The sequence below is a fragment of the Pelophylax lessonae genome, assembly GCF_965119305.1.
Source record: "Pelophylax lessonae genome assembly, chromosome: 9".
NCBI classification, from domain to species: domain Eukaryota; kingdom Metazoa; phylum Chordata; class Amphibia; order Anura; family Ranidae; genus Pelophylax; species Pelophylax lessonae.
The window spans coordinates 264,986,675-265,010,686 of record NC_138776.1 but is presented as its reverse complement, the minus strand read 5'-3'; the positions used below and the strand labels follow the sequence as shown (position 1 = coordinate 265,010,686).

The 24,012-nt window shown below is 44.6% G+C and overlaps 3 protein-coding genes across 4 annotated transcripts in view; all 3 read left to right on the top strand.

Moving 5' to 3' along the window:
* Positions 1-16,049, top strand: part of LOC309562750 (uncharacterized protein) — a 253,710-nt gene extending 237,661 nt beyond the window's left edge. The window contains exons 1-2 of one of the 2 annotated variants that reach the window (XM_082267039.1): positions 13,450-13,581; positions 14,751-16,049. In XM_082267039.1, coding sequence (XP_082123165.1) covers positions 13,458-13,581; positions 14,751-15,979 — 1,353 coding nt within the window. In that variant the 5' untranslated portion in view covers positions 13,450-13,457 and the 3' untranslated portion in view covers positions 15,980-16,049. Of the gene's footprint in view, positions 1-13,449; positions 13,582-14,750 lie in introns of those variants that run through there. The other variant, XM_082267040.1, reaches the window with a different exon arrangement.
* Positions 1-24,012, top strand: part of LOC309564442 (uncharacterized protein) — a gene marked incomplete at its 3' end in the record, with an annotated part of 317,628 nt that overhangs the window by 770 nt on the left and 292,846 nt on the right. The window contains 1 exon segment of the mRNA XM_082269072.1: positions 12,905-13,002. Coding sequence (XP_082125198.1) covers positions 12,905-13,002 — 98 coding nt within the window.
* Positions 10,866-12,856, top strand: LOC309563924 (oocyte zinc finger protein XlCOF8.4-like; the record flags this gene model as incomplete). Its single annotated transcript, XM_082268556.1, has 3 exons — positions 10,866-10,938; positions 12,058-12,172; positions 12,536-12,856. Exons 2-3 carry the CDS (start codon positions 12,089-12,091, stop codon positions 12,854-12,856), a joined length of 405 nt encoding a protein of 134 aa, XP_082124682.1. The 5' UTR covers positions 10,866-10,938; positions 12,058-12,088.

Sequence of the window (24,012 nt, the reverse complement as noted above, 5' to 3'; positions counted from 1 at the left end):
CGGTTAGGAGTGTGACCTTTGCGACCCTGGTAGTTCCGCTTCTGCCCAGGACTTTTTGTCCATTTGTGCTCAACTCTTTACACACCTTGACTGCAGAAGCTTTCAGCCTGCTCCAGTCTATCTTTGACCCTGCAGACCAACTCAGGGTCCTAGCAGTCTCTGCCTCTTGTCCCTGGGCAATGCCACTCACTTACATACTGTACCTCCATCCCTGGGACAGGGATCCCCCCTGAACGCAGTTCGTTATACTTCCCGTAGGTGGGTGTATAACCCAAAGGTTCCTGAATCCTTGTGTCCCTCAATGTCCCTCAATGTCCCTCAACCATTCTCTAATAATCTTCTCTCTTTATCTCCAGATTGTAAAATTAAAGAAGAGGACCTCACAGGAGATTTTGGTGGACTTCACAGTGTGGATAGACCATGGAATCCCTCTGACTCTGAGCAACCTGGTAGTGTGAGGGACGGTGCCGAAATTCAGGGGGAGAAGACCTTTTCCGATCCTGAATGCGTGGAGAGTTTTACCTTTGAACCAAGTCTCTACACACAACAGAGATCCCACACGGCGGAGAAGCCGCATGCCTGCCCCGACTGCGGGAAATGCTTCTCAACGAGATCACTAGTGGTGAGACATCAAAGATCTCACACAGGAGAGAAGCCATATTCCTGCTCTCAGTGCGGGAAGTCCTATTCACAAACATCACAACTTGTCAGACATCAGAGATCTCACACGGGGGAGAAGCCATATTCCTGCCCCGAGTGCGGGAAATGTTACCCAGTAAAATATGAACTAGTCGCACATCTGAGATCCCACACGGGGGAGAGACCATTTTCCTGCCCTCAATGCGGGAAGTGTTATCCACGAAAAGCCCAACTAGTCAGACATCAAGTATCTCACTCGGGTGAAATGCCACATTCCTGTCCCGAGTGCGGGAAATGTTTTATAAGCGAGTCCCATCTCTACAGACATCAAAGGACCCACTCGGGCGAAAAGCCGCATTCCTGCGCGGATTGCGGGAAAAGCTTTTTAGAGAAGTCCCATCTTTACAGACATCAGAGAACCCACACGGGCGAGAAGCCGTATTCCTGCACCGAGTGCGGGAAATGTTACGCGCGAAAATCGCAACTAGTCAAACATACGATGTCTCACACCGGCGAGAAGCCGTATTCCTGCTCCGAGTGCGGGAAACTGTTTTTAAGCGAGTCCAATCTCAACGCTCATCAGCAAACTCACACCGGCGAGAAGCTGTATTCCTGCTCCGACTGCGGCAAATCTTTTTCGGAGAAGTCCCATCTTTACAGGCATCAGATAACTCACACGGGCGAGACGCCACATTCCTGCCCCGAGTGCGGGAAATGTTTTTCGCAGAAGTCGCAGCTTTACAGACATCAGATAACCCACACCCGCAAGAGGCCGTATTCTTGCTCCGAGTGCGGGAAATGTTTTTCACAGAAGGCCTCTCTTATCAAACATCAGGGAGTCCACACGACTCAAGGCGGATCGGAGTCCCAAGTGCGGGAAATGTCTTCTACATGAGTCCTATTTTTGCTGTACATCGGAGATCTCACACTGGGAAGAAGCCCACCTGGCTATACGCCTCAGAAAACACACGGCTGAGCGTTCTTCTAGAATGTAAAATACACTTTTTTTATAGATATCGGACATAACTAAATTCCTATCTGCTAGGAGGGTGGGGGTGGGGGGTGCCACTGTGGGAGGAGTCCCTCTTGCTGTGTATTCTGATCTCCTCTGCTCTTCAGGCGAAGCTTGTACCCCATTCGCTGCCAGAGCCATTTTTGCATTTTATGCACACATTTAACCACTTACTGACCGCCCCCATCAATTTACGTTGGTCCTTTGGCGCTAAATACCGGGGTTATGGCAGCAGATAGCTGCCATAACCCCGGTAGTTTTTTAAAAGGCGGGCGATCCTCTTTCAGATAAGGGGGGGGCGACAAGGGGGGGGGAGCCACAGCTGCAGGAGAGGTGCGAGGGCCACATGAAATAGACTGGAGGGCCAGATTCTGCCCAAAGACCTTGTGTTTGACACATGTGCTCTAGAGAATGAAATGGTGGTAGTTTCAGTTTATGTCACACAATATTGGCATGAAGGTCTAGGAAATGCAAAATTTCAGTAAAAAATAAACTAAAAATAATTTTAAGGCACACAAACGCAATAAAATACCCAATTTTTTGATAAAATATAAAAGATGAGTAAGTAGATACCCAACACGTCAAGCCCTAAATTTTGTAACCGAGTAAGTAGATGCCCAACACGTCAAGCCCTAAATTTTGTAACCAAGTAAGTAGATACACAACACGTCAAACCCTAAATTTTGTTACCGAGTAAGTAGATACCCAACACGTCAAGCCCTAAATTTTGTAACCGAGTAAGTAGATACCCAACACGTCAAGCCCTAAATTTTGTAACCGAGTAAATAGATACCCAACACGTCAAGCCCTAAATTTTGTAACCGAGTAAGTAGATACCCAACACGTCAAGCCCTAAATTTCGCAATTAACGTTTTTCTGCATAGGGGCCCCCAACGTGCGTGTTTACGTCTCTTCTTGCATGGAGGTGCCTTTTGGGGGGGATTTTGTGTGCTTGGGTGTAACTTTAATTTTTTTTTATTTCCTTTATTTTTTTCCATATTTGTTATGTTACAGCTTTATTCCGAAAATAGATTAACTTAATTATTTTCCCCAAAATTCTACAAACAATCCCCCATAATGACAACGCAAGAGAAGTTTGTTTGAAATCTTTGCAAATTTATTAAAAATAAAAATGTAAAAAATCCCATGTACAGAAGTATTCACACCCTTTGCCATGACACTCACAATTTAGCTCAGGTACATCCTGTTTCCACTGATCATCCTGGAGATCTTTCTACAACTTGATTGGAGTCCACCTGTGGTAAATTCAGTTTATTGGACATGATTTGGAAAGGCACACACCTGTCTATATAAGGTCCCACAGGTAACAGTGCATGTCAGAGCACAAACCAAGCCATGAGGTCCAAGGAATTGCCTGAAGACCTCAGAGACAGGATTGTATGGAGGCACAGATCTGGGGAGGGGTACAGAAACATTTCTGCAGCATTGGAGGTCCCAATGAGCACAGTGGTCTCCATCATCTGTAAATGGAAGAAGTTTGGAACCACCAGGACTCTTCCTAGAGCAGGCTGCCCAGCCAAAACTGATCGATTGGGGGAGGGGGGCCTTAATCAGGGAGGTGACCAAGAACCCGATGGTCACTCTGACAGAGCTCCAGCATTTCTCTGTGGAGAGAGGAGATCCTTCCAGAAGAACAACCATCTCTGCAGCACTCCACCAATCAGGTCGGTTTGGTAGAGTGGTCAGACAGAAGCCACTCCTTAGTAAAAGGCACATGACAGCCTGCCTAAATTGCTAAAAGGCACCTGAAGGACTCTCAGACCATGAGAAACAAAATTCTCTGGTCTGATGAAACAAAGATTGAACCCTGGCTGGAATAGCAAGCGTCATGTCTGGAGGAAACCAGGCACCGCTCCTGACCTTGCCAATACCACCCTACAGTGAAGCATGGTGGTGGCAGCATCATACTGTGGGGATGTTTTTCAGTGGCAGGAACTGGGAGACTAGTCAGGATGGAGGGAAAGATGAATGCAGCAATGTACAGAGACTTCCTTGATGAAAACCTGCGACGGAGTGCTCTGGACCTAAGACTGGATGAGAAACCATGGACTATGATATCAGGACAACGACCCTAAGCACACAGCCAAGAGTGGCTATGGGACAACTCTGTGAATGTCCTTGAGTGGCCCAGCCAGAGCTCAGACTTGAACCCGATTGAACATCTCTGGAGAGATCTGAAAATGGCTGTGCACCGACGCTCCCCATCCAACCTGATGGACCTTGAGAGGTCCTGCAATGAAGAATGGGAGAAACTGCCCAAAAATAGGAGTGCCAAGCTTGTAGCATCATACTCAAAAAGACTTGAGGCTGTAATTGGTGCCAAAGGGGCTTCACCAAAGTATTGAGCAAAGGCTGTGATACTTATGTACATGGGATTTTTTACTTTTAATAAATTTGCAAAGATTTCAAACAAACTTCTTCCACGTTTTCATTATAGGGGATATTTTGTAGAATTTTGAGGAAAATAATGAATTTAATCTATTTTGGAATACGGCTTTAACATAGCAACGTGTGGAAAAAGTGAAGGGCTGTTAATAATTTCCAGATGCACTGTAGGCATCAAAAAGTCCCCTATGTGATGATTTTTGGGTGACAGGCTCTCTTTAATGAGACAGCCGGGGTCTAGAAGACTTCTGAGGTCTCTCCTGTGCTCCAGTGAATCTAATACAGTTCACATTGCACTGCATTAGATTGCTTCCAGGCCAAGGGGGCGGGGAAAGTGAAAGGGGGACTCAGAAGTGACTTTTTACTAGTCACTCCCGGAACAGCAAGAAGAAGGGAAAGAGAGTGGACACGTCTTCGCTTGGCTCCCTCCCTCCCCTCTACCCGGCAGCACCAGCCACGCCGGTCCCAGGCTCCGCTTGCTCATCTACGGGCCTGGGACCGGCATGGCTGGTGCTAGACCTTGCTTTGCGAATTTAGAGCTGGGGAGATCAGACTACATGGGAGCAGTTGACTATTCAGTGCTATAGACCCTTCCCAGGCAGCTTAATTTTCTTAGAGAGAGCCACCTGGTGGCTGAAAGTGGTAAATACGACATTTTCACATAACATTTCCCTTGTTCTTGATAAAAAAAATAAAAATAACGCAAATATATGAACAATGTTTTCGTATGAAAGAAATCATGATATATATACATATAGTTCAAATCATTTTATTCTTTGTAAGTTGATTGATAAGTCTGCCTTCAGATTCGTCTTATTAAATGTGTTTTTTTATTTTAATTTTAGTTCTGTATTTGTGTCTCCGTGTTTGTTTTACCAGTATGAAGTTGTTGAAGAAGCCAACATGTTCCTTCACAAATCTCAGGATGTCTGTAGTATACGCCAATGAGAAGTCCATCCGTTCATAGACCCATCTATCCTTCCACCCGTAATTCCTCCTCTGCACCATCACCACTTCCAACCACAAGATTGTCTTTAAAATGAAAAACTAGTTCTGGTGTGGACAGAGGTTGCCACCATCCCCATAGTCCAGGGTTTCTCATCCAGAGTTCCATGGAACGCTAGGGTTCCTTGAGCAATTTCTTCCTCTCAGACAAGTTCTCAATGACACCGTTGATCTTTTTAGCTATCTGTAAGGGGGTAATTCTTCCTAATGACCATAAGCGTAAGGAACATTCTTCCTCAACCTGGCTCCATGAAACCCTAAGGTTCCTCCAGAGTAGGGTTTTCAAAAAGGGCTGCATGGAATCCTAGGGACCCTCAGAGTAGGATTTCACAATCTGGATTCCATAGAACTATAGCGTTCCTCCAAAGGTTGCTAGGGGTTCCTTGAGCAACTTTTGCCTCTCAGATAAGTTCCCACTGATACCATTGGTCTTTTTAGCTATCTTTGAGGAGGTCATTCCTCCTAATGACCATAAACGTAAGGAACATTCTACCTCAACCAGGGTTCCTCCAGAGTAGGATTTCTCATCCAGGGCTCCATTGAATCCTAAGGTTCCTCCAGAGTAGGGTTTCTCAATCTGGGTTTCCATTGAGCTCTAGAGTTCCTCCAGAGGTTTCTAGGGGTTTCATGAGCAATTTCTGCTTCTCAGATAAGTTCCCTCTGACACCATTGATTTTTTAGCTATCTGTAAGGGGTTATCATTCCTAATGACCATAAGCGTAAGGAACATTCTTCCTCAACCAGGGCTCCATGGAATCCTTGGGTTTCTGCAGAGGTTGCTAGGGGTTCCTTGAGCAATTTCTGCCTCTCAACTAAGTTCCCACAGACACCATTGGTCTTTTTAGCTATCTGTAGGGGGGCAATTCTTCCCACTGACCACAAATGTAAGGAACATTCTTCCTCAACCAGGCTACGTGGAACCCTAAGGTTCCTCCGGAGTAGAGTTTCTCAAAAAGGTTTCCATGGAACTCTAGGGTTCCTCCAGAGGTTAGTCCAACAAACATACATACACCGCTCAGGCCAAAAGGGGAAAGTACAACATATCCGTTGCAGGTGCTCGCCTTGGCTCACCACCGTAGACCATAAAGATACCAGAGAAAGATACTGCCGCACTCCACAGCTGAGATAAGATTATGAAGTTCCTTTATTCATCGTCAGTCCAGACAGGGGACAGGTAGACAGGTTAACGTTTCACACAACACACCATGCTTGTTCACCAGAGGTTGCTAGGGGTTCCTTGAGCAGTGAGCAATTTCTGTCTTTCAGATAAGTTCCCTTTTGCCTCGGTTCAATACGGTTCGGAACGGTACACCTTGCGTTTCCGCTGCCAATAGTACCCTTTCATGATAGGTGTGGTGTAGCAGGAAAGCTATGATCGACGATTCTCTGTCAACCAATCAAAGTTCTGCAGAGTGTAGCTCCACCCTGTTGGTACGGTACTAATGTGCTTGGTACCCTAACGAAAGGGTCCCAAAAAAGTGGTACGGTTCGGAATTAGGGTACCATTCACAATGGAAACGGCAAAAATTGCATACTGTACCGAACCGCTCAGTGGAAACGAGCCATTAGACACCATTGATCTTTTTAGCTATCTATAAGGAGGTCATTCTTCCCAATGGCCACAAGTGTAGTTTTACCTCAACCAGAGTTCCATGAAACCCTTGGGTTTCTCTGGAGGTTGCTAGGGGTTCCTTGAGAAATGAGCAGTTTCTTTCTCTCAGATAGGTTCTCACTGACCCCATTGGTCTTTTTAGCTATCTGGTAGGGGGTAATTCTTGATAATGACCATAAGCATAAGGAACATTCTTCCTCAACCAGGGTTCCATTGAACTCTAAGGTTCCACCAGAGTAGGGTTTCTCAACCAGGGCTCCATGGAATCCTAAGGTTCCTCCAGAGTAGGTTTGTTCAATCTGGGTTCCATGGAACTCTAGGGTTTCTCCAGCAGTTGCTAGGGGTTTCTTGAGCAATAAGCAATTTCTACCTCTCAGAAAAGTTCCCACTGACACCATTGGTCTTTTTAGCTATCTATTTTTAGCTATCTATAAGGGGGTAATTCTTACCAATGACCACAAGTGTAAGGAGCATTCTTCTTCAACCAGGGCTCCATGAATCCCTAGGGTTCCTCCAGAGTTTGTTAGAGGTTCTTCCAGCAATGAGCAATTTTTGCCTCTCCGATAAGTTCCATGTGCATCTTGTGGATAGCCCAACGCGTTTTAAATCTTTTTCATATTCTTCCTCGGGGATAAGGAGGTACCACTATTGTTGTACACTTATGATTGTAACAGCCATATTAAAAATTTGAATAGATATCAGATGTTCTTTGCTTGGATCACAAGGAAAAATGTTTCCCCACAACATCTTGGACACACAAGGACCACACGGGCCACAAATGAGTTCCAAGATCTCAATGGCATCATACTCAGTGACACCTTCCTAATAGCTGGGTGTACATACAATATTTAAACCAGTTAATGGCCTTGGATGGACAAGGTATGCCCTTAAATACTCCACCTTAGTTCCTTGGGAATACCTTGTATGCCCCAGTCCACTTTCCCCATAACGGCTTTTTTGCCATTGCAATCAATGAGACCAAACTCTTCGAAAAGAGGGATATAAAGCCACCAGAGAGATCCTTCAAAGGGGATTGTATCTATTTAGAAAGTATAGCAGTGGTCCCCAAACTGCGGGCCTTTGCTTGCCTTTATCCTTCTCTTGGGGCACTACTCCTACCACTAACGCAAGGCTCTGTTACTCCCAGATATTAGACACTATTCCCTCTACTGCCACCAACAATAGGTCACTATTCCTTCCACCGACACCATTGATGGGACACTATTCCTTCCACAGACACCAACAATTGGGCACTGATCCAAACAATCTATTTACTTAAAGCGGAGTTCCACCCTGGGAATACATTTTTTAATAAAAATACCCCCGGGACAGTCAGGGCTTGTACATTCCACAATGGCTAGCCTCTGATCTGTCCCGGGTTGCACTTACCTTTTAGGAGAAATACTAACCTTGAAAAAGTATTCTCCAGTGCTGCCATCTCAGGTGTGGGCAGCTTGAAGCCGACGCGATCCTCTTCTACGTCCTCTTCCTTCTTCTTTGGTCCCACGATGCACTGCACCTGCCCTGCCGTCACTTCCGGTGCACGCGCGTCATCCCTCCACAGCTTCTGACGTTGGGGCCGGTGCAGGCGCAATGATTCCTGGGAGCGATGACGTTCAGCTCCCAGGAATCATTGCAAAAGCCAGGAAGTGACGACGGGCCGTGGCCGCCGAGGGGAGGAAGAAGGAAGTAAGGTAAGTATATTTTCTCTACGCGGTAAGTAAAAAAAATAAATAAATTGCGATTATCCATTTGTTTTTCAGGTGACCCGGAGCGAGAAGATTGAGGTAAGTATAAATTTAGGGTGGAACTCCACTTTAACTATGACATGGAGTGGCCTCAGCGCTGTGTGAACTGTATGTAGTCTCAGCTACCTACAGTATACAGCACTGTGTTCTAGCAGTAAGATGGAGACTTCATACGTAGCATAGTCAGGAATTGAGTTGGATCTTTTATTCGGTGTGTGGTCAGGAATGAAAATGGGCTTTTCATACGATCCATTGTCAGGAATGGAGATGGACCTTTTGATAGGGGTTATGGTCAGGAATGGAGATGGATCTTTTATACGGTGCATAGTCAGGAATGAAGTTGGACCTTTCATTCGGTGTGTGGTCAGGAATGAAGATGAACTTTTCATATGATCTGTTGTCAGGAATAGAGATGGACCTTTTAATAGAGTTTATAGTCAGGAATGAAGATGGATCTTTTATAGGGTGCATTGTCAGTAATGGGAATGAATCTTCAGATGCGGTTCATGGTTAGGAATGGGGATGGACCTTTTATATAGTGTGTGGTCAGGAATGGGGATCGATCTGTTGATAGGGTTCATGGTTAGAAATTGGGATGGACCTTTTATATAGTGCGTGGTCAGAAATGCAAATAGATCTTTTGATACGGTTCATGGTTAGGAATGGTAATGAAACATATAGAAACATAGAATGTGTCGGCAGATAAGAACCATTTGGCCCATCTAGTCTGCCCAATATATCTGAATCCTATGAATAGTCCCTGGCCCTATCTTATATGAAGGATAGCCTTATGCCTATCCCATGCATGCTTAAACTCCTTCACTGTATTTGCAGCTACCACTTCTGCAGGAAGGTTATTCCATGCATCCACTACTCTCTCAGTAAAGTAATACTTCCTCATATTACTTTTAAACCTTTGCCCCTCTAATTTAAAACTGTGTCCTCTTGTGGTAGTTTTTCTTCTTTTAAATATGCTCTCCTCCTTTACCGAGTTGATTCCCTTTATGTATTTAAAAGTTTCTATCATATCCCCTCTGTCTCTTCTTTCTTCCAAGCTATACATGTTAAGGTCCTTTAACCTTTCCTGGTAAGTTTTTTCCTGCAATCCATGTACTAGTTTAGTAGCTCTTCTCTGAACTCTCTCTAGAGTATCTATATCCTTCTGGAGATATGGCCTCCAGTACTGCGCACAATACTCCAAGTGAGGTCTCACCAGTGTTCTGTACAGCGGCATAAGCACTTCTCTCTTTCTACTGCTTATACCTCTCCCTATACATCCAAGCATTCTGCTGGCATTTCGTGCTGCTCTATTACATTGTCTTCCCACCTTTAAGTCTTCTGAAATAATTACTCCTAAATCCCTTTCCTCAGATACTGAGGTCAGGACTGTGTCAAATATTCTATATTCTGCCCTTGGGTTTTTACGCCCCAGGTGCATTATCTTGCACTTATCCACATTAAATTTCAGTTGCCAGAGTTCTGACCATTCTTCTAGTTTTCCTAAATCCTTTTCCATTTGGCGTTTCCCTCCAGGAACATCAACCCTGTTACATATCTTTGTGTCATCAGCAAAAAGACAAACCTTACCATCGAGGCCTTTTTATACGGTTCTTGGTTAGGAACGGCGATGTACCTTTTAATAAAGTGCATGGTCAGAAATGGAGTTGGACCTTTCATATAATGCTTTGTAAGAAATAGCGATAACCCTTTTGTACTGTGCATGGTCAGGAATGGAGACAGACCTTTCGCATGGTGTGGGGTCCGTAAATGGGATGGACCTTTTTTTACAATGTGTGGTCTGAAATGCGGATGGACCTTTCATACGGTGCGTGGCCATTATTAGGGATGGACCTTTCAGTACAGTGCATGGTCTGGAATGAAGTTGGACCTTTCATATAATGCTTGGTAAGAAATGTGAATGGACCTTTTGCATTGGGCCTGGTCAGAAATTGAGACAGTCCTTTACACATGTTGCGTGGTCTGTGATGGAAATGGACCTTTCATACAGTGCGTGGTCAGGAATGGAGTTGGACGTTGTGAATGATGTGTGGTCAGGAATAAAGATGGACCTTTCATACAGGGTTTATTCTCCACCTCAACCACTATGTCCACCCTCCACACCTACCCAGATTTAACAGAACTTTAAAAACCACATGGGAAGGTTTTTAAGGTAGATGGTTCTTCTCACAAAATATTTTCTAAGGCAGCGTTGCCAGGCAAAATTAGGGAAATTCAACTAAATTTTGGTAACAGGAATTTGTTCATTTTGGTGGGAGTGGAGCCCTGTCTATAAGGATATACAGTACATACACACACAGCACAAGGCCGTGTTCTCACTACGAGACATTTTTTAGAGGCTGCAGTTCCTCCAAGCAGCACGTCGCAATGGAAGACAGACAGGAAGTGATTTCATGTTCAGACAGGAAGTGATGCCAGGTATGAACAGGAAATTCCAGGTGAAAGGTGAGTTGGGAGGAAGTAGAGAGGCGACATTGCTGGAACTGGCAGCAGAGAAGGTAATAAGATATTATTTTATATTTACACTCAGTAACCCCCCCATCATGTCCGTCCTCTTCCTCCATAGTCACTGTGACTTATGTTATCTCCTGTAGGTGATGGTAAACACATATATAGTGTGGAAACCTAGATTAACCCCTTCAGGGTAAGATCATTTCCCCACTTACAGGCCGCAACATTGTATTTAATTTGGGGGATGTGTGTCCTTTCCACCTTTTTTCTTTATCAGTATAACCTATTATACGACTCTTCTTGCATCAAAGAATGGAGGTTTAGAGGACAATTACTCCTTTGGTACATCCTTCTGAGCGCAGCCCACCTCGCCAGATACTAACCTTCATCCTCCAGAGATCTTCAGTGGATGACCCTGCCCAGAACTACACATCCTTTCATCCTGCGTACATGCATCACGAACCCTACTCATACTATTACAGTTCGGTAACACTTCACTTGAAATCGCACGATTTCTAAGCCGCATGTCAATGCAAATTGAAAGACATCCGTGCAGCTTCATGCACAGATGTCTCTGCAAGTCGCACCTAAACTTAGGAAAAGCAGTGGAAAAACTACTTTCAAGATTGGTGTGGCTCAGATGGAGTTGGAGTCTCACCGATTTGACCGTTTCTGTTGCGGACAACAGGGTGCGACTTGTCATGCGATTTGAAATCAAATCGCATGACAAGTCGCACCGGTGTGACCGGGGGCTTTTGGAGAGTCGTGCCGAGCAGGACCTCTGGGGAACGCCATGATTATGGCTCTCCCCAATGGGGCCAAGCTGTACGTGTGTAGGATGAAGAGGACGCCACAAGGACACCTTTTTAAACAAGGCTGTGCAATTTCGGGCAGGACTACACAGTGAAACTCACTGGGTTCGAGATAGGTAACGGACAAGGAGGGTGGAAGATGTGTTGTAGCACTGGTGTCCACACATCAGATGATCTCTTATGATATTGACCTTCAGCTGCCTTCACAGCATATATTGGAGCACAATGTTGACATCCTTCTTCGAAATGGTAGTGCTGAAAACAACATCAACCCTCATAATAACCTCTATACATCCTTATCCTAATAATGTACAACCAACACTGTCCAGATAATTCTCTGCTATCCATCTACAGAGAAACCCGCGTAGATCACATGACCACATAAATGAGGATGGAGGAGGAGCGGAGTCACATGACTGAGAAGATACTAAACCTCACCCTGGAGATCATCTACCTGCTGACCGGAGAGGTAAGGAGGATTCTGGGAGGTCACATGACATCACTCTTATCTCTATTAATAAAACATAAACCTGACCGGAGAGGTGAGGAGGATTCTGGGAGGTCACATGACATCACTCTTGTCTCTATTAATAAAATACAGACCTGACCAGAGAGGTCACATGTCATCACTATTATCCCTATTAATAAAGTACAGACCTGACCGGAGAGGTGAGGAGGATTTGGGGAGGTCACGACATGACTCTTGTCTAGTCAAGTCAATAGACCATGTTCTTATTGTAGACATTTAGATGATGTCAGATGATTGATATTGGTTTATCTTTCTGAAGGGGATTCTGGGAATAATACATGAGCTGTTGGTGTTTTAATGCAGAGTTTGCCTTCCGTGAAGTCTGGTGACCACATGACCATCACAGTGCCTCCACCTCATTGCCTGACACCTAAAAGACACAACATGCAGAAAATTCTAGAAGTCACCAAAAAGCTTATTGAGTTGTTGACAGGAGAAATTAATGGTGATGGGAATCTTGGAACATTCAATAAGGAGGAGTGGGAATACTTAGAAGGACACAAAGATCTCTACAAGGACGTCATGATGGAGAATCAGCCGCCCCTCACATCTCCGGGTAAGAGGAGACTTTATTGTAAAGGAGAGAGCAGTACGGAGGCTCCACCTAGATCCCCCATCATCTGATAAACACATAGAAACAATGTATTCAGTCAGTGTGTGTGTTTCCTACAGATGGATCCAGTAATGGGAACCCACCAGAGAGATGTCCCCGTCCTCTGTATTCCCGGGATTCCACACAGGAAGGTCACACCATCCCTCACCATCATCAGGTATAATGATGAAAAATTATTGGCAGTTATGATTTATACACAAACTTGTGTGTTACAATGAATGTCTTATTATATAATCAGAGCAGAAACCTCGGGGATTATAATATTGTTCTTAAAGAAGAGTATAAAGAGGAGGATGAGGAGTATGGAGTGATGGAGGAGTTTTCAGAAGGACACAAGGATGTGATGGAGCCACCTAATACCAGGAACCCACCAGAGAGATGTCCCCGTCCTCTGTATTCCCGGGATTCCACACAGGAAGGTCACACCATCCCCCGCCATCATCAGGTGGGTGGAGTTGAGGGTCGGGAACATAAAGTGATTGAACACTCTGACATGTGGAGACGATGTGTGGACTCTACAAGATGATATTTTCTATGTGATCTCACATCATAAATACTTCTATGTTACAGATGTTATTTTCTGCCATTCTGTTGGTTTAGTGTGAAGATCTGATGAACATGAAAGTTGAGGGTGAAGTAGAAGAGACGTATGTGAGGGATGATCAGCAATATACAGAGGAGGCTGGAATGATGAGGACATTTATAGAGGAGGACACTCCTACAGAGATCAGCACAGGTGACCCATAATATATTCTTCTCTTATCTCTCCTCTGTTACTGCACACTGATTGGTCCAGAATAGGGTGGGAGCTAAGTGGTATAGGCCAATCATAGGTTGAAAATGGTCAAACCTCTGTATTGATACTCAGTATTAGGTTTGTTTTAGTAGGACAGATAGGATAACATGGTCTGAGGTTTTTCCAGCTTCTTTGTGAAGACCTATAGTTAAATCTTGAAAGTTTTGTTGGGATGAATAAAAACAGTAAGAGAGAGACTGAAACACTTATATTTCCTGGAGAAAATGCTTCTCCAAGCTCCAGTTGGAAGAATGGATCGGGACACCCACAGAGAACATCTGCTTATCCAAATCCACCTGACGTAGATTGAATCCTGATTTAGGTAATCCAATCCACTCACATCTACAGTAACCAGGGCTTTTTTTTCTCAGAGAGTAGGTGCAGGAACTCCCCCCTTCTAAATTGCCCCTTGTCTCCGCCCCCTACTCACCCCAAGTACGTCCCTTGGTCTCACCCCCTACCCACCTCCCAGTACCGCCCCTTTTAGAGAACACGGAACCCAGTATCATTCTGTGATGCTAAGTAATTTGTATGGAACTTGTTAATTATAACAAGAAAAGCAGCAATATAGATCCCCTGCAGCCAGCAACAATAGACCCCCCCAGAAACAAGAGATCACCCACACAACAATGCCTCCCCACAACAAAATACCACCCTAGCAATAATAGATCCGCCCCAGCAACAATAGACCTCCAGCAGCAACAACAGATTCTCCAGCAGCCAGACACAATAGACCTCTCTCAACAGTAGATCCCTCCTAGCAACAACTGACTCCCCAGAAATATAGGTAGACCCCTCCCTGCAACAATAGATCCTCCTCTAGCAACAATAGACCCCTATGCAAAAAAATATCCTCCACCAGCAACAATAGACCCCCATGCAAAAAATGATCCTCCACCAGCAACAATGGACACACATGCAAAAAAATATCCCCCACCAGCGACAATAGATCCCCCAGCGACCATCATCAATAGACCCTCCATCACTCCCCAGCACCCCTTGCAATTACACACTTACATTCAGTGTTGGAGGTGCCGGAACTGCGTTCCCCCGCGTTCCCCCTGAAAAAAAGCCCTGACAGTAACAATAATATTTTGATATTTTTCCAGGACACGCTATCAAGAAAACCTCAAAGGATCATCCAACATTATCTCCAGATTTTAAAACGGAAGATGAGAACCTCACCAGAGATTTTGGTGGACTTCACAGTATGGATAGACCATTGAATCCCTATGACACCGAGCAAACTCATACTGTGAGGGATGTTGCCGGAGAAGCTCAGGAGGAGAAGACATTTTCCGATCCCGAATGTGTAGAAAGTTTTATCTTTGAACCAAGTCTCTACGACCATCAGAGATCTCGCACAGCAGAGAAGCCACATGCTTGCCCTGACTGCGGAAAATGTTTTGCCACGAGATCGCTAGTGGTCAGACATCAGAGATCTCACACAGGGGAGAAACCATATTCCTGCTCCCAGTGTGGGAAATCTTATTCACAAACATCTCAACTTGTCAGACATCAGAGGTCTCACACAGGGGAGAAGCCGTATTCCTGCCCCGAGTGTGGGAAATGTTATCCAGTGAAATATGAACTAGTCGCACATCGCAGATCACACACAGGGGAGAGGCCTTATTCCTGCTCTGAGTGTGGGAAATGCTACCCACGCAAATCACAACTAGTCAGACATCAAACATCCCACACAGGGGTGTTGCCATTTTCCTGCCATGAGTGCGGAAAGTGTTTTCTAACGGAGTCCCATCTCTACAGACATCAGAAAACTCACACTGGCGAGAAGCCATATTCCTGTCCAGAGTGCGGGAAATGTTTTTCAGAGAAGTCCCATCTTCAAAGACATCAGAAAACCCACACAGGAGAGAAGCCGTATTCCTGCCTTGAGTGTGGCAAATGTTATCCACGAAAAGCGCAACTTGTCAGACATCAATTATCTCACAGTGGAGAGAAGCCTTATTCTTGCCCTGAGTGTGGGAAACGTTTCTTAAACGAGTCAAATCTTTATACCCATCAAAAAACTCACACAGGGGAGAAGCCGTATTCCTGCTCCGACTGCGGGAAATGTTTTTCAGAGAAGTCCAAGCTATATATACATCAAAGGTCTCATACTGGTGAGAAGCCGTTTTCCTGTCCTGAGTGCGGGAAATGTTTTGCACAGAAGGCCCATCTTCATGGACATCAGAGATGCCACACGGGCGAGAAGCCGTATTCCTGCCCTGAGTGCGGGAAGTGTTTTTCGCAGAGTTCCCATGTTACCAAGCATCAGAGAACCCACACAACTCAAGGCCTGCTACTGGTCCAAGTACAGGAAATGTCTTCTATATGAATCATATTAGCATAACTTTAGTCTCTAACCACTCCAGTAGAACAATCTAAATAATTCCTCTAGTAATTCTTCAGTCAAAAATTATATGCAGCCCTTTGGAGATATTAGGGCCCCATTTGAGCCCCCCCTTTACCATGCAAGTTGACAACTACTGGTTTAGTATGTAGATTGGACATTATGTAACTAAGTATGGAGCCACTACTCAGTGATACCTTCCTGATGGCTTGGGTGTACATTTCATATTTTAATCAGTGAAAGACCATGGACCTACGTGTTACGTCCTAAAAACTATAATATAAGTTCCTTAGGCATAAGCTCCAAAGGCATACGAATTGCCGACAACCAATTGCTTTTTTGTAGTCCCATGTAATCATTTTCTAAATAAACGATGAAGTAAACATTGTTTATGGTTGTCAGATGTAAGAATGACTTGTAACACTTGTCTTTATGGCACAGAATTTTTCTTTTCCTCTGGGATACACCCTTCAGACTGAGTTTCATATCTAAGGAAATAGAAATGTTGATAATATTGAAAGGAATGAGTAGAGATGGAAGGGTCCAGAAAAAAAAACTGAAAAAATTGGAAAAAAAAATGTTTTTTTTTTCTGTTTTTTTTCAAAGCATTGTTTTATTTTTTTTTTCTATAAAGATTGGGAAAAAAGAAGTGTTGAATATGTTCTTATGCAATGATAAGTAATATATTTATAAAATGGTATTCAAACTATATAATGCAAAGACCTTAATGAAAGATTCCTGAGACTTTATGTAAAGTCCTAAATTATTGCAAGTTCTTTCAGCTGAAGACAAGCAAATCCTGGAATACAATTCAAGTAACACTGTATTTCTCAATGCAGTTCTCCAAACAAGAGAAATATGCATTTCTGTCAATAGGGGGCACTGCAGGGGAAAGGCTCCAATTTAGTTTGCTTGTGGGCTCCATCTTGTACCTCCTACAGTTGGGTGATTGTTGGGATACAATCGTTTCTGTCCTCTCAGGCCTTAATTGACAAGTAAGAGGGAAATTTTGTCTTTCAAATGAGTTTATCTTTATAACCTTTAAATGATTCCTGTTAATGTTCTCCACCATCACAGCATAATGTCTGGTTAGTACATCGGTTTTTCTTTCCTCCTCTCAGGAAAATGATGAGACCAACGTCTAGAGTTTGGAAACATTTCCTCAGTGCGATTTCTGCTGAGAGCAAAGCTTCAGAATTTCCAAAAATGTTATATCTCTAGGAAAGAGGTATAGTAAGGATAGATTATAGTTTTTTATCATGTTGAGATAAGAGTCATTAGTTACGTAAGTTGTGTAAGGTTCGTACTCACAATCCTTTGTCCACATCTCTCCATTGAGGCTAAGACCAAGCATTCGCCAATCTCTATGACAGTAATTCACCGCGCACTTTAGTAAGTCAACCCAAATAGTTTATATCATGCTAAGTTAAGATGTTAAACCAAATTACTTGAGTTGGGTATGGTTCGTACTCCAAAACCTTTCTCCATGTTTCTCTGTTGGGTTACCTCTATGCTGACCAAATTCTGAAGGAGTTGTGTAGATATGTCACCTCGTGTTTTGTTTTTGACAATCACGGACCTCCAGCTAGAGAAGTTCTATGACATGGGTGAGGTTGTGGATGAGAAGAATATGGAATTTGTCTCCTCAAAAGATTCAAAGGACTATTGTGGTGGACTGCCTGCAAAGTTCTACAGCTTCTTCTTCTCTTCAGTTGATTTTATTTTGGCAGTTTCATATAAGGAGAGTTTATAGTTTATATTATGGTAAGCTCAGAAAATTTACAACAACGTGAGTTGTGTAAGGTTAGTACGTACAATCCTATGTCCATGTGTCTCCATGGAGGCCAAGACCAAGCATTAGCCAAACCCTATGACATTAATTCACCCCACACTTTATTAAATCAACCCCAATGGTTTTTATCATGCTAAGTTAATTTAAATGGCTTGAGTTGGGTAAAGTTCGTACTCACAAGCCTTTCTCCATGTTTCTCTGTGGGGTTGCCTCTATGCTTACCATGTTCTGGAGGAATTGTATAGACGTGTCACCTTGTGGGTTGTTTGTGACAATCACGGACCTCCAGATAAAGAAGTTCTATGACATGGGTGAGGTCATGGATGAGAAGAACATGGACTGCATCTTTACATGAGATTCACAGGACTGTGGTGATGGACCTTCTTCATAGTTCTACAACTTCTTCTTTTCTTCAGTGGATTTTTTATGGCTAGCTCCATATAAGGAGAGTTTATAGTTTATTCAGCCCTTGATTAATTCAGCCTACTGACACCAAGAATAGGGCACCATTCCTCCCAATGATACCAACAATGCAACGCTATTCCTTCCCCAAATACCAGATGTGGTGATGCTTACTCCCACTGATGTCAGGAAAATTTGCACTCCCTGCTGGTCACGGTTCGGACCCCCTAAAGTCTGAAGGACAATAAACTGGTCCTTTGTTTAGAACGTTTAGAGACCCCTGTTTTATATCATGGTGAGCTAAAAGACTTTTGTTAATAACATAGGTTTTGTAAAGTTTGTAGATAAAAATGGAAAATAGGTAACCGCACTCCTGATTGAAAGTGTGTAAGATAAAATCCATTTATTGAAGATCCAAATAATCCATAGTGACAAACATCAGAGACAGAGGATGAATACAGTTGACGCGTTTCACGAAAACAACATTCGCAAAGTCATAACCTTGTAAAGTTCGTACTCACAACCTTTTATTCAGGTGTCTCCTTCGAGGCTAAGACCAGGCATCAGTCAAACCCTATGACAATAATTTGCCCCACACTTTAGCAAATCAACCCAAATAGATTATATCATTCTCAGTGAAGATTTTTAAACAAATTACTTGAGTTGGGTAAGGTGTGTACTCACAAGCCTTTCTCCACGTGTCTCTGTTGGGTTGCCTCTATGCTGACAAAGTTCTGGAGGAATTGTGTGGATGTGTCACGTTGTGGGTTGTTTGTGACAATTATGGGTCTCCAGCTAAAGAAGTTCTACAACATGGGTGAGGTCATGGATGAGAAGAACATGGACTGCGTCTCCTTAAGAGATTCACAGGACTTTAGTAATGGACCTTCTGCTTAGTTCTACAGCTTCTTCTTCTCTTTAGTGGATTTTATACGGGCAGTGAACAGACGTCAGAACATTTAATGAAGAAATATGCAAAATTAAAAAAAATATACTGTAATCGCTAAAATTGTATCAATATCACCTGATAAATTCAAACTTGTCATATTAAGCTGTGGGTTCCAGTTGAGCAACGTGTACAGCAAGCGTTTACGAAGCGTTAAACTAAATTCAAGCAGGTTTCTTGAGGCCATTAAAGTGCCCTTCAGGTTCAATGTGGTAGTTCTTCCAGTATGATCGGAATCCACCACTCCCAGACTTGAGCTAACGGGTGCCAAGAGGGCTACAGGAAAGGCCTCAAAGCCTGAATGATGCTTTGTACATCCCTGCTTTATATATTGCTTGAAGATCACCTGAGAGGTAATGGCAACCAGTTAGATTGTGGGAACTCTTCTCTAATGCTTCGAGGCTTTCAGGTTGGTGTAATTATGTTGAATAATTACATGCTTGCCTGTTGCCAACTGGGATACCAACCTATTATTGTGACAAAATATGTGATGCAAACAAATTAAAAACATTAGTCCAAAAAGTGATATGGTATAAGTCCAACCATGGAGTATTCAAATCAAAATTGAACCGTGCAGAATAAGTGCCACCACCATAAAACTGTGTCCGCCAACATTCAGTTGACCTGCTTACCAGAAAGACGAAGACCACAAGGGTCAACAGCGCTGGAAGTATGCTAAAATACTCTGATGTCAATAGCACCAAACAGACCGCAAAGTGCTGACGTCACCGCGTGTTGGAGATCCCGGAAGGACGGGTGTTGTGTCTGTAGCCGGCCGGCTTAGCTTTCTGATTTACGATTCCAGATTACTACTGTCTTGTAAGTGTGATTAACTTCCTCTTTCAATAAACTCTCATACGTTACTACACTATGGCGAACCTTCTATTCTAAACCTTTCGGGGAATACCTTGTGACAAGCTGTCCATAACTTGGAGAAACATCAAGGAAAGGTCAGCTTGGTGCTATTGACCTCAGTGTATTTTAAGTGTTATGGGGCAGTGGTCCTCAACTCCGGTCCTCGGGGCCCACTAACAGGCCAGGTTTTAAGTATTACCTTAGGGAGATGCAGACTAGAATACTCCAATCACTGAGCAGCAAATGAGATCACCTGTGATGTAATTTAGTTATCTTGCAAACCTGGCCTGTTAGTGGACCCCGAGGACCAGAGTTGAGGACCACTGTTATGGGGTACCAATATAAAATATGTTAAAATACACTGATGTCAATAGCACCAAACTGACCGTGACGTGCTGACGTCACCGCATGTTGGAGATCCCGGAAGGACGTGTGTTGTGTCGTCTGTAGCCTGTCGGCTTAGATTTCTGATTTACGATTCCAGCTTACTACTGTCTTGTATCACTGAGCAGCAAATGAGATCACCTGTGATGTAATTTAGTTATCTTGCAAACCTGGCCTGTTAGTGGACCCGAGGACCAGGGTTGAGGACCACTGTTATGGGGTACCAATATGAAATATGTTAAAATACACTGATGTTAATAGCACCAAACGGACCGTGACGTGCTGACGTCACCGCGTGTTGGAGATCCCGGAAGGACGTGTGTTGTGTCGTCTGTAGCCTGCCGGCTTAGCTTTCTGATTTACGATTCCAGCTTACTACTGTCTTGTATCACTGAGCAGCAAATGAGATCACCTGTGATGTAATTTAGTTATCTTGCAAACCTGGCCTGTTAGTGGACCCTGAGGACCAGGGTTGAGGACCACTGTTATGGGGTACCAATATGAAATATGTTAAAATACACTGATGTCAATAGCACCAAACGGACCGTGACGTGCTGACGTCACCGCGTGTTGGAGATCCCGGAAGGACGTGTGTTGTGTCGTCTGTAGCCTGCCGGCTTAGCTTTCTGATTTACGATTCCAGCTTACTACTGTCTTGTATCACTGAGCAGCAAATGAGATCACCTGTGATGTAATTTAGTTATCTTGCAAACCTGGCCTGTTAGTGGACCCTGAGGACCAGGGTTGAGGACCACTGTTATGGGGTACCAATAAAAATTGGTACTCGCTCCTGCTTCACCCTGAAAACAGCTGTTACAGGCTGGGAGTAGGTAGCAAACCAGCAGGACTTCACTTTTGGAGTGAAGCTGTGCTTTAAAGTTAAATGTTGAACGTGCTTTTTTTTTCTTTCTTTCTTTTTTTAAAGGTTTTCAGAGCGAGGACGAAAAAAGAACAGTTTCCTAGGGGAGACAGCCGCACTTTAAAGGCTAGTTTGAGGTTGTCCTAGAGGGGTCAGAGGGGCGAAGCTGACCCATAGTAGGCTGACTTGAGGAGGTCCAGGAAGACATTTTTCGAGGCTGAAGTTCCTTTGAGCTCCACAAGGTGATGATCTCACTCCTACCCAGACAGGAAGACTCTATGGAAGACAGGAAGTGATGTCAGGTACAGACAGGAAGTTCCGGGTGAGAGGTGAGTTGGGAGGAGGTAGGGAGGAGACATTGCTGGAACTGGCAGCAGAGGAGGTAATAAGATCTTATATTTTATTTACAACCAGTACCCCCCCCCCCCCCCCCGTCATGTTTCGTCCTTTTTCTCCATAGTCACTGTGACATCATTTATCTCCAGCAGATGATGATATACACATATATGGTGTGGAAACGTAGATTAACCCCTTCAGTATCAGGACATTCCCCTATTTACGGGGCCAGTACCATTTTCCTAATTTTGGAGATGTGTCACCTTTTCCACCGATGACTTCTCACCTTATCAGTTTATACTTACGGATTACAGTATACCACTTTTATTGGGTCGAAATATGGTGGCTCTGAGGACAAATGCTTCTTAGGTACACCCCCACCTCCCTGAGAGACCCAACCTGGAGACACACATCCTTGGTTCAAAAAGTGCCTACTCCAGGTCTTCTTCATCTTGCCCATCATGGCCCCATTCATTTGGTACACCCCTTCCTCCCTGAGTGCAACCTACCTGGTAAGACATCTTCCTCCTCCATCCAAAGATCTTCAACGTGGGACCCAACCTGGAGGCACACATCCTTGGTTCAAAAACTGCCTCCTCCAGGTCTTCTTCATCTTGCGCATCATGGCCCCATTCATTTGGTACACCCCCTCCTCTCTGAGTGCATCCTACCTGGTCAGACATCTTCACTCTTCATCCATAGATCTTCACTGTGGGACCCAACCTGGAGACACACAAAGTGCCTCCTCCAGGTCTTCTTCATCTTGCCCATCATGACCCCATTCATTTGGTACACCCCTTCCTCCCTGAGTGCAACCTACCTGGTAAGACATCTTCCTCCTCCATCCAAAGATCTTCAACGTGGCACCCAACCTGGAAACACACAAAGTGCCTCCTCCAGGTCTTCTTCATCTTGCGCATCATGGCCCCATTAATTTGGTACACCCCCTCCTCCCTGAGTGCAACCTACCTGGTAAGACATCTTCCTCCTCCATCCAAAGATCTTCAATGTGGGACCCAACCTGGAGACACACAAAGTGCCTCCTCCAGGTCTTCTTCATCTTGCGCATCATGGCCCCATTCATTTGGTACACCCCTTCCTCCCTGAGTGCAACCTACCTGGTAAGACATCTTCCTCCTCCATCCAAAGATCTTCAATGGGGGACCCAACCTGGAGACACACAAAGTGCCTCCTCCAGGTCTTCTTCATCTTGCCCATCATGACCCCATTCATTTGGTACACCCCTTCCTCCCTGAGTGCAACCTACCTGGTAAGACATCTTCCTCCTCCATCCAAAGATCTTCAACGTGGGACCCAACCTGGAAACACACAAAGTGCCTCCTCCAGGTCTTCTTCATCTTGCGCATCATGGCCCCATTAATTTGGTACACCCCCTCCTCCCTGAGTGCAACCTATCTGGTAAGACATCTTCCTCCTCCATCCAAAGATCTTCAATGTGGGACCCAACCTGGAGACACACAAAGTGCCTCCTCCAGGTCTTCTTCATCTTGCCCATCATGGCCCCATTCATTTGGTACACCCCTTCCTCCCTGAGTGCAACCTACCTGGTAAGACATCTTCCTCCTCCATCCAAAGATCTTCAACGTGGGACCCAACCTGGAGACACGCATCCTTGGTTCAAAAACTGCCTCCTCCAGGTCTTCTTCATCTTGCGCATCATGGCCCCATTCATTTGGTACACCCCCTCCTCTCTGAGTGCATCCTACCTGGTCAGACATCTTCACTCTTCATCCATAGATCTTCACTGTGGAACCCAACCTGGAGACACACAAAGTGCCTCCTCCAGGTCTTCTTCATCTTGCCCATCATGACCCCATTCATTTGGTACACCCCTTCCTCCCTGAGTGCAACCTACCTGGTAAGACATCTTCCTCCTCCATCCAAAGATCTTCAACGTGGGACCCAACCTGGAAACACACAAAGTGCCTCCTCCAGGTCTTCTTCATCTTGCGCATCATGGCCCCATTAATTTGGTACACCCCCTCCTCCCTGAGTGCAACCTACCTGGTAAGACATCTTCCTCCTCCATCCAAAGATCTTCAATGTGGGACCCAACCTGGAGACACACAAAGTGCCTCCTCCAGGTCTTCTTCATCTTGCGCATCATGGCCCCATTCATTTGGTACACCCCTTCCTCCCTGAGTGTACCCTACCTGGTCAGACATCTTCATCCTTCATCCATAGATCTTCACCGTGAGACCCAACCTGGAGACAGATATCCTTGGTTCAAAAAGTGCCTCCTCCAGGTCTTCTTCATCTTGCGCATCATGGCCCCATTCTTTTGGTACACCCCCTCCTCCCTGAGTGCAACCTACCTGGTCAGACATCTTCATCCTCCATCCAAAGATCTTCACCATGGGACCCAACATGGATACACACATCCTTGGCTCAGAAAGTGTCTCCTCCAGGTCTTCTTCATCTTG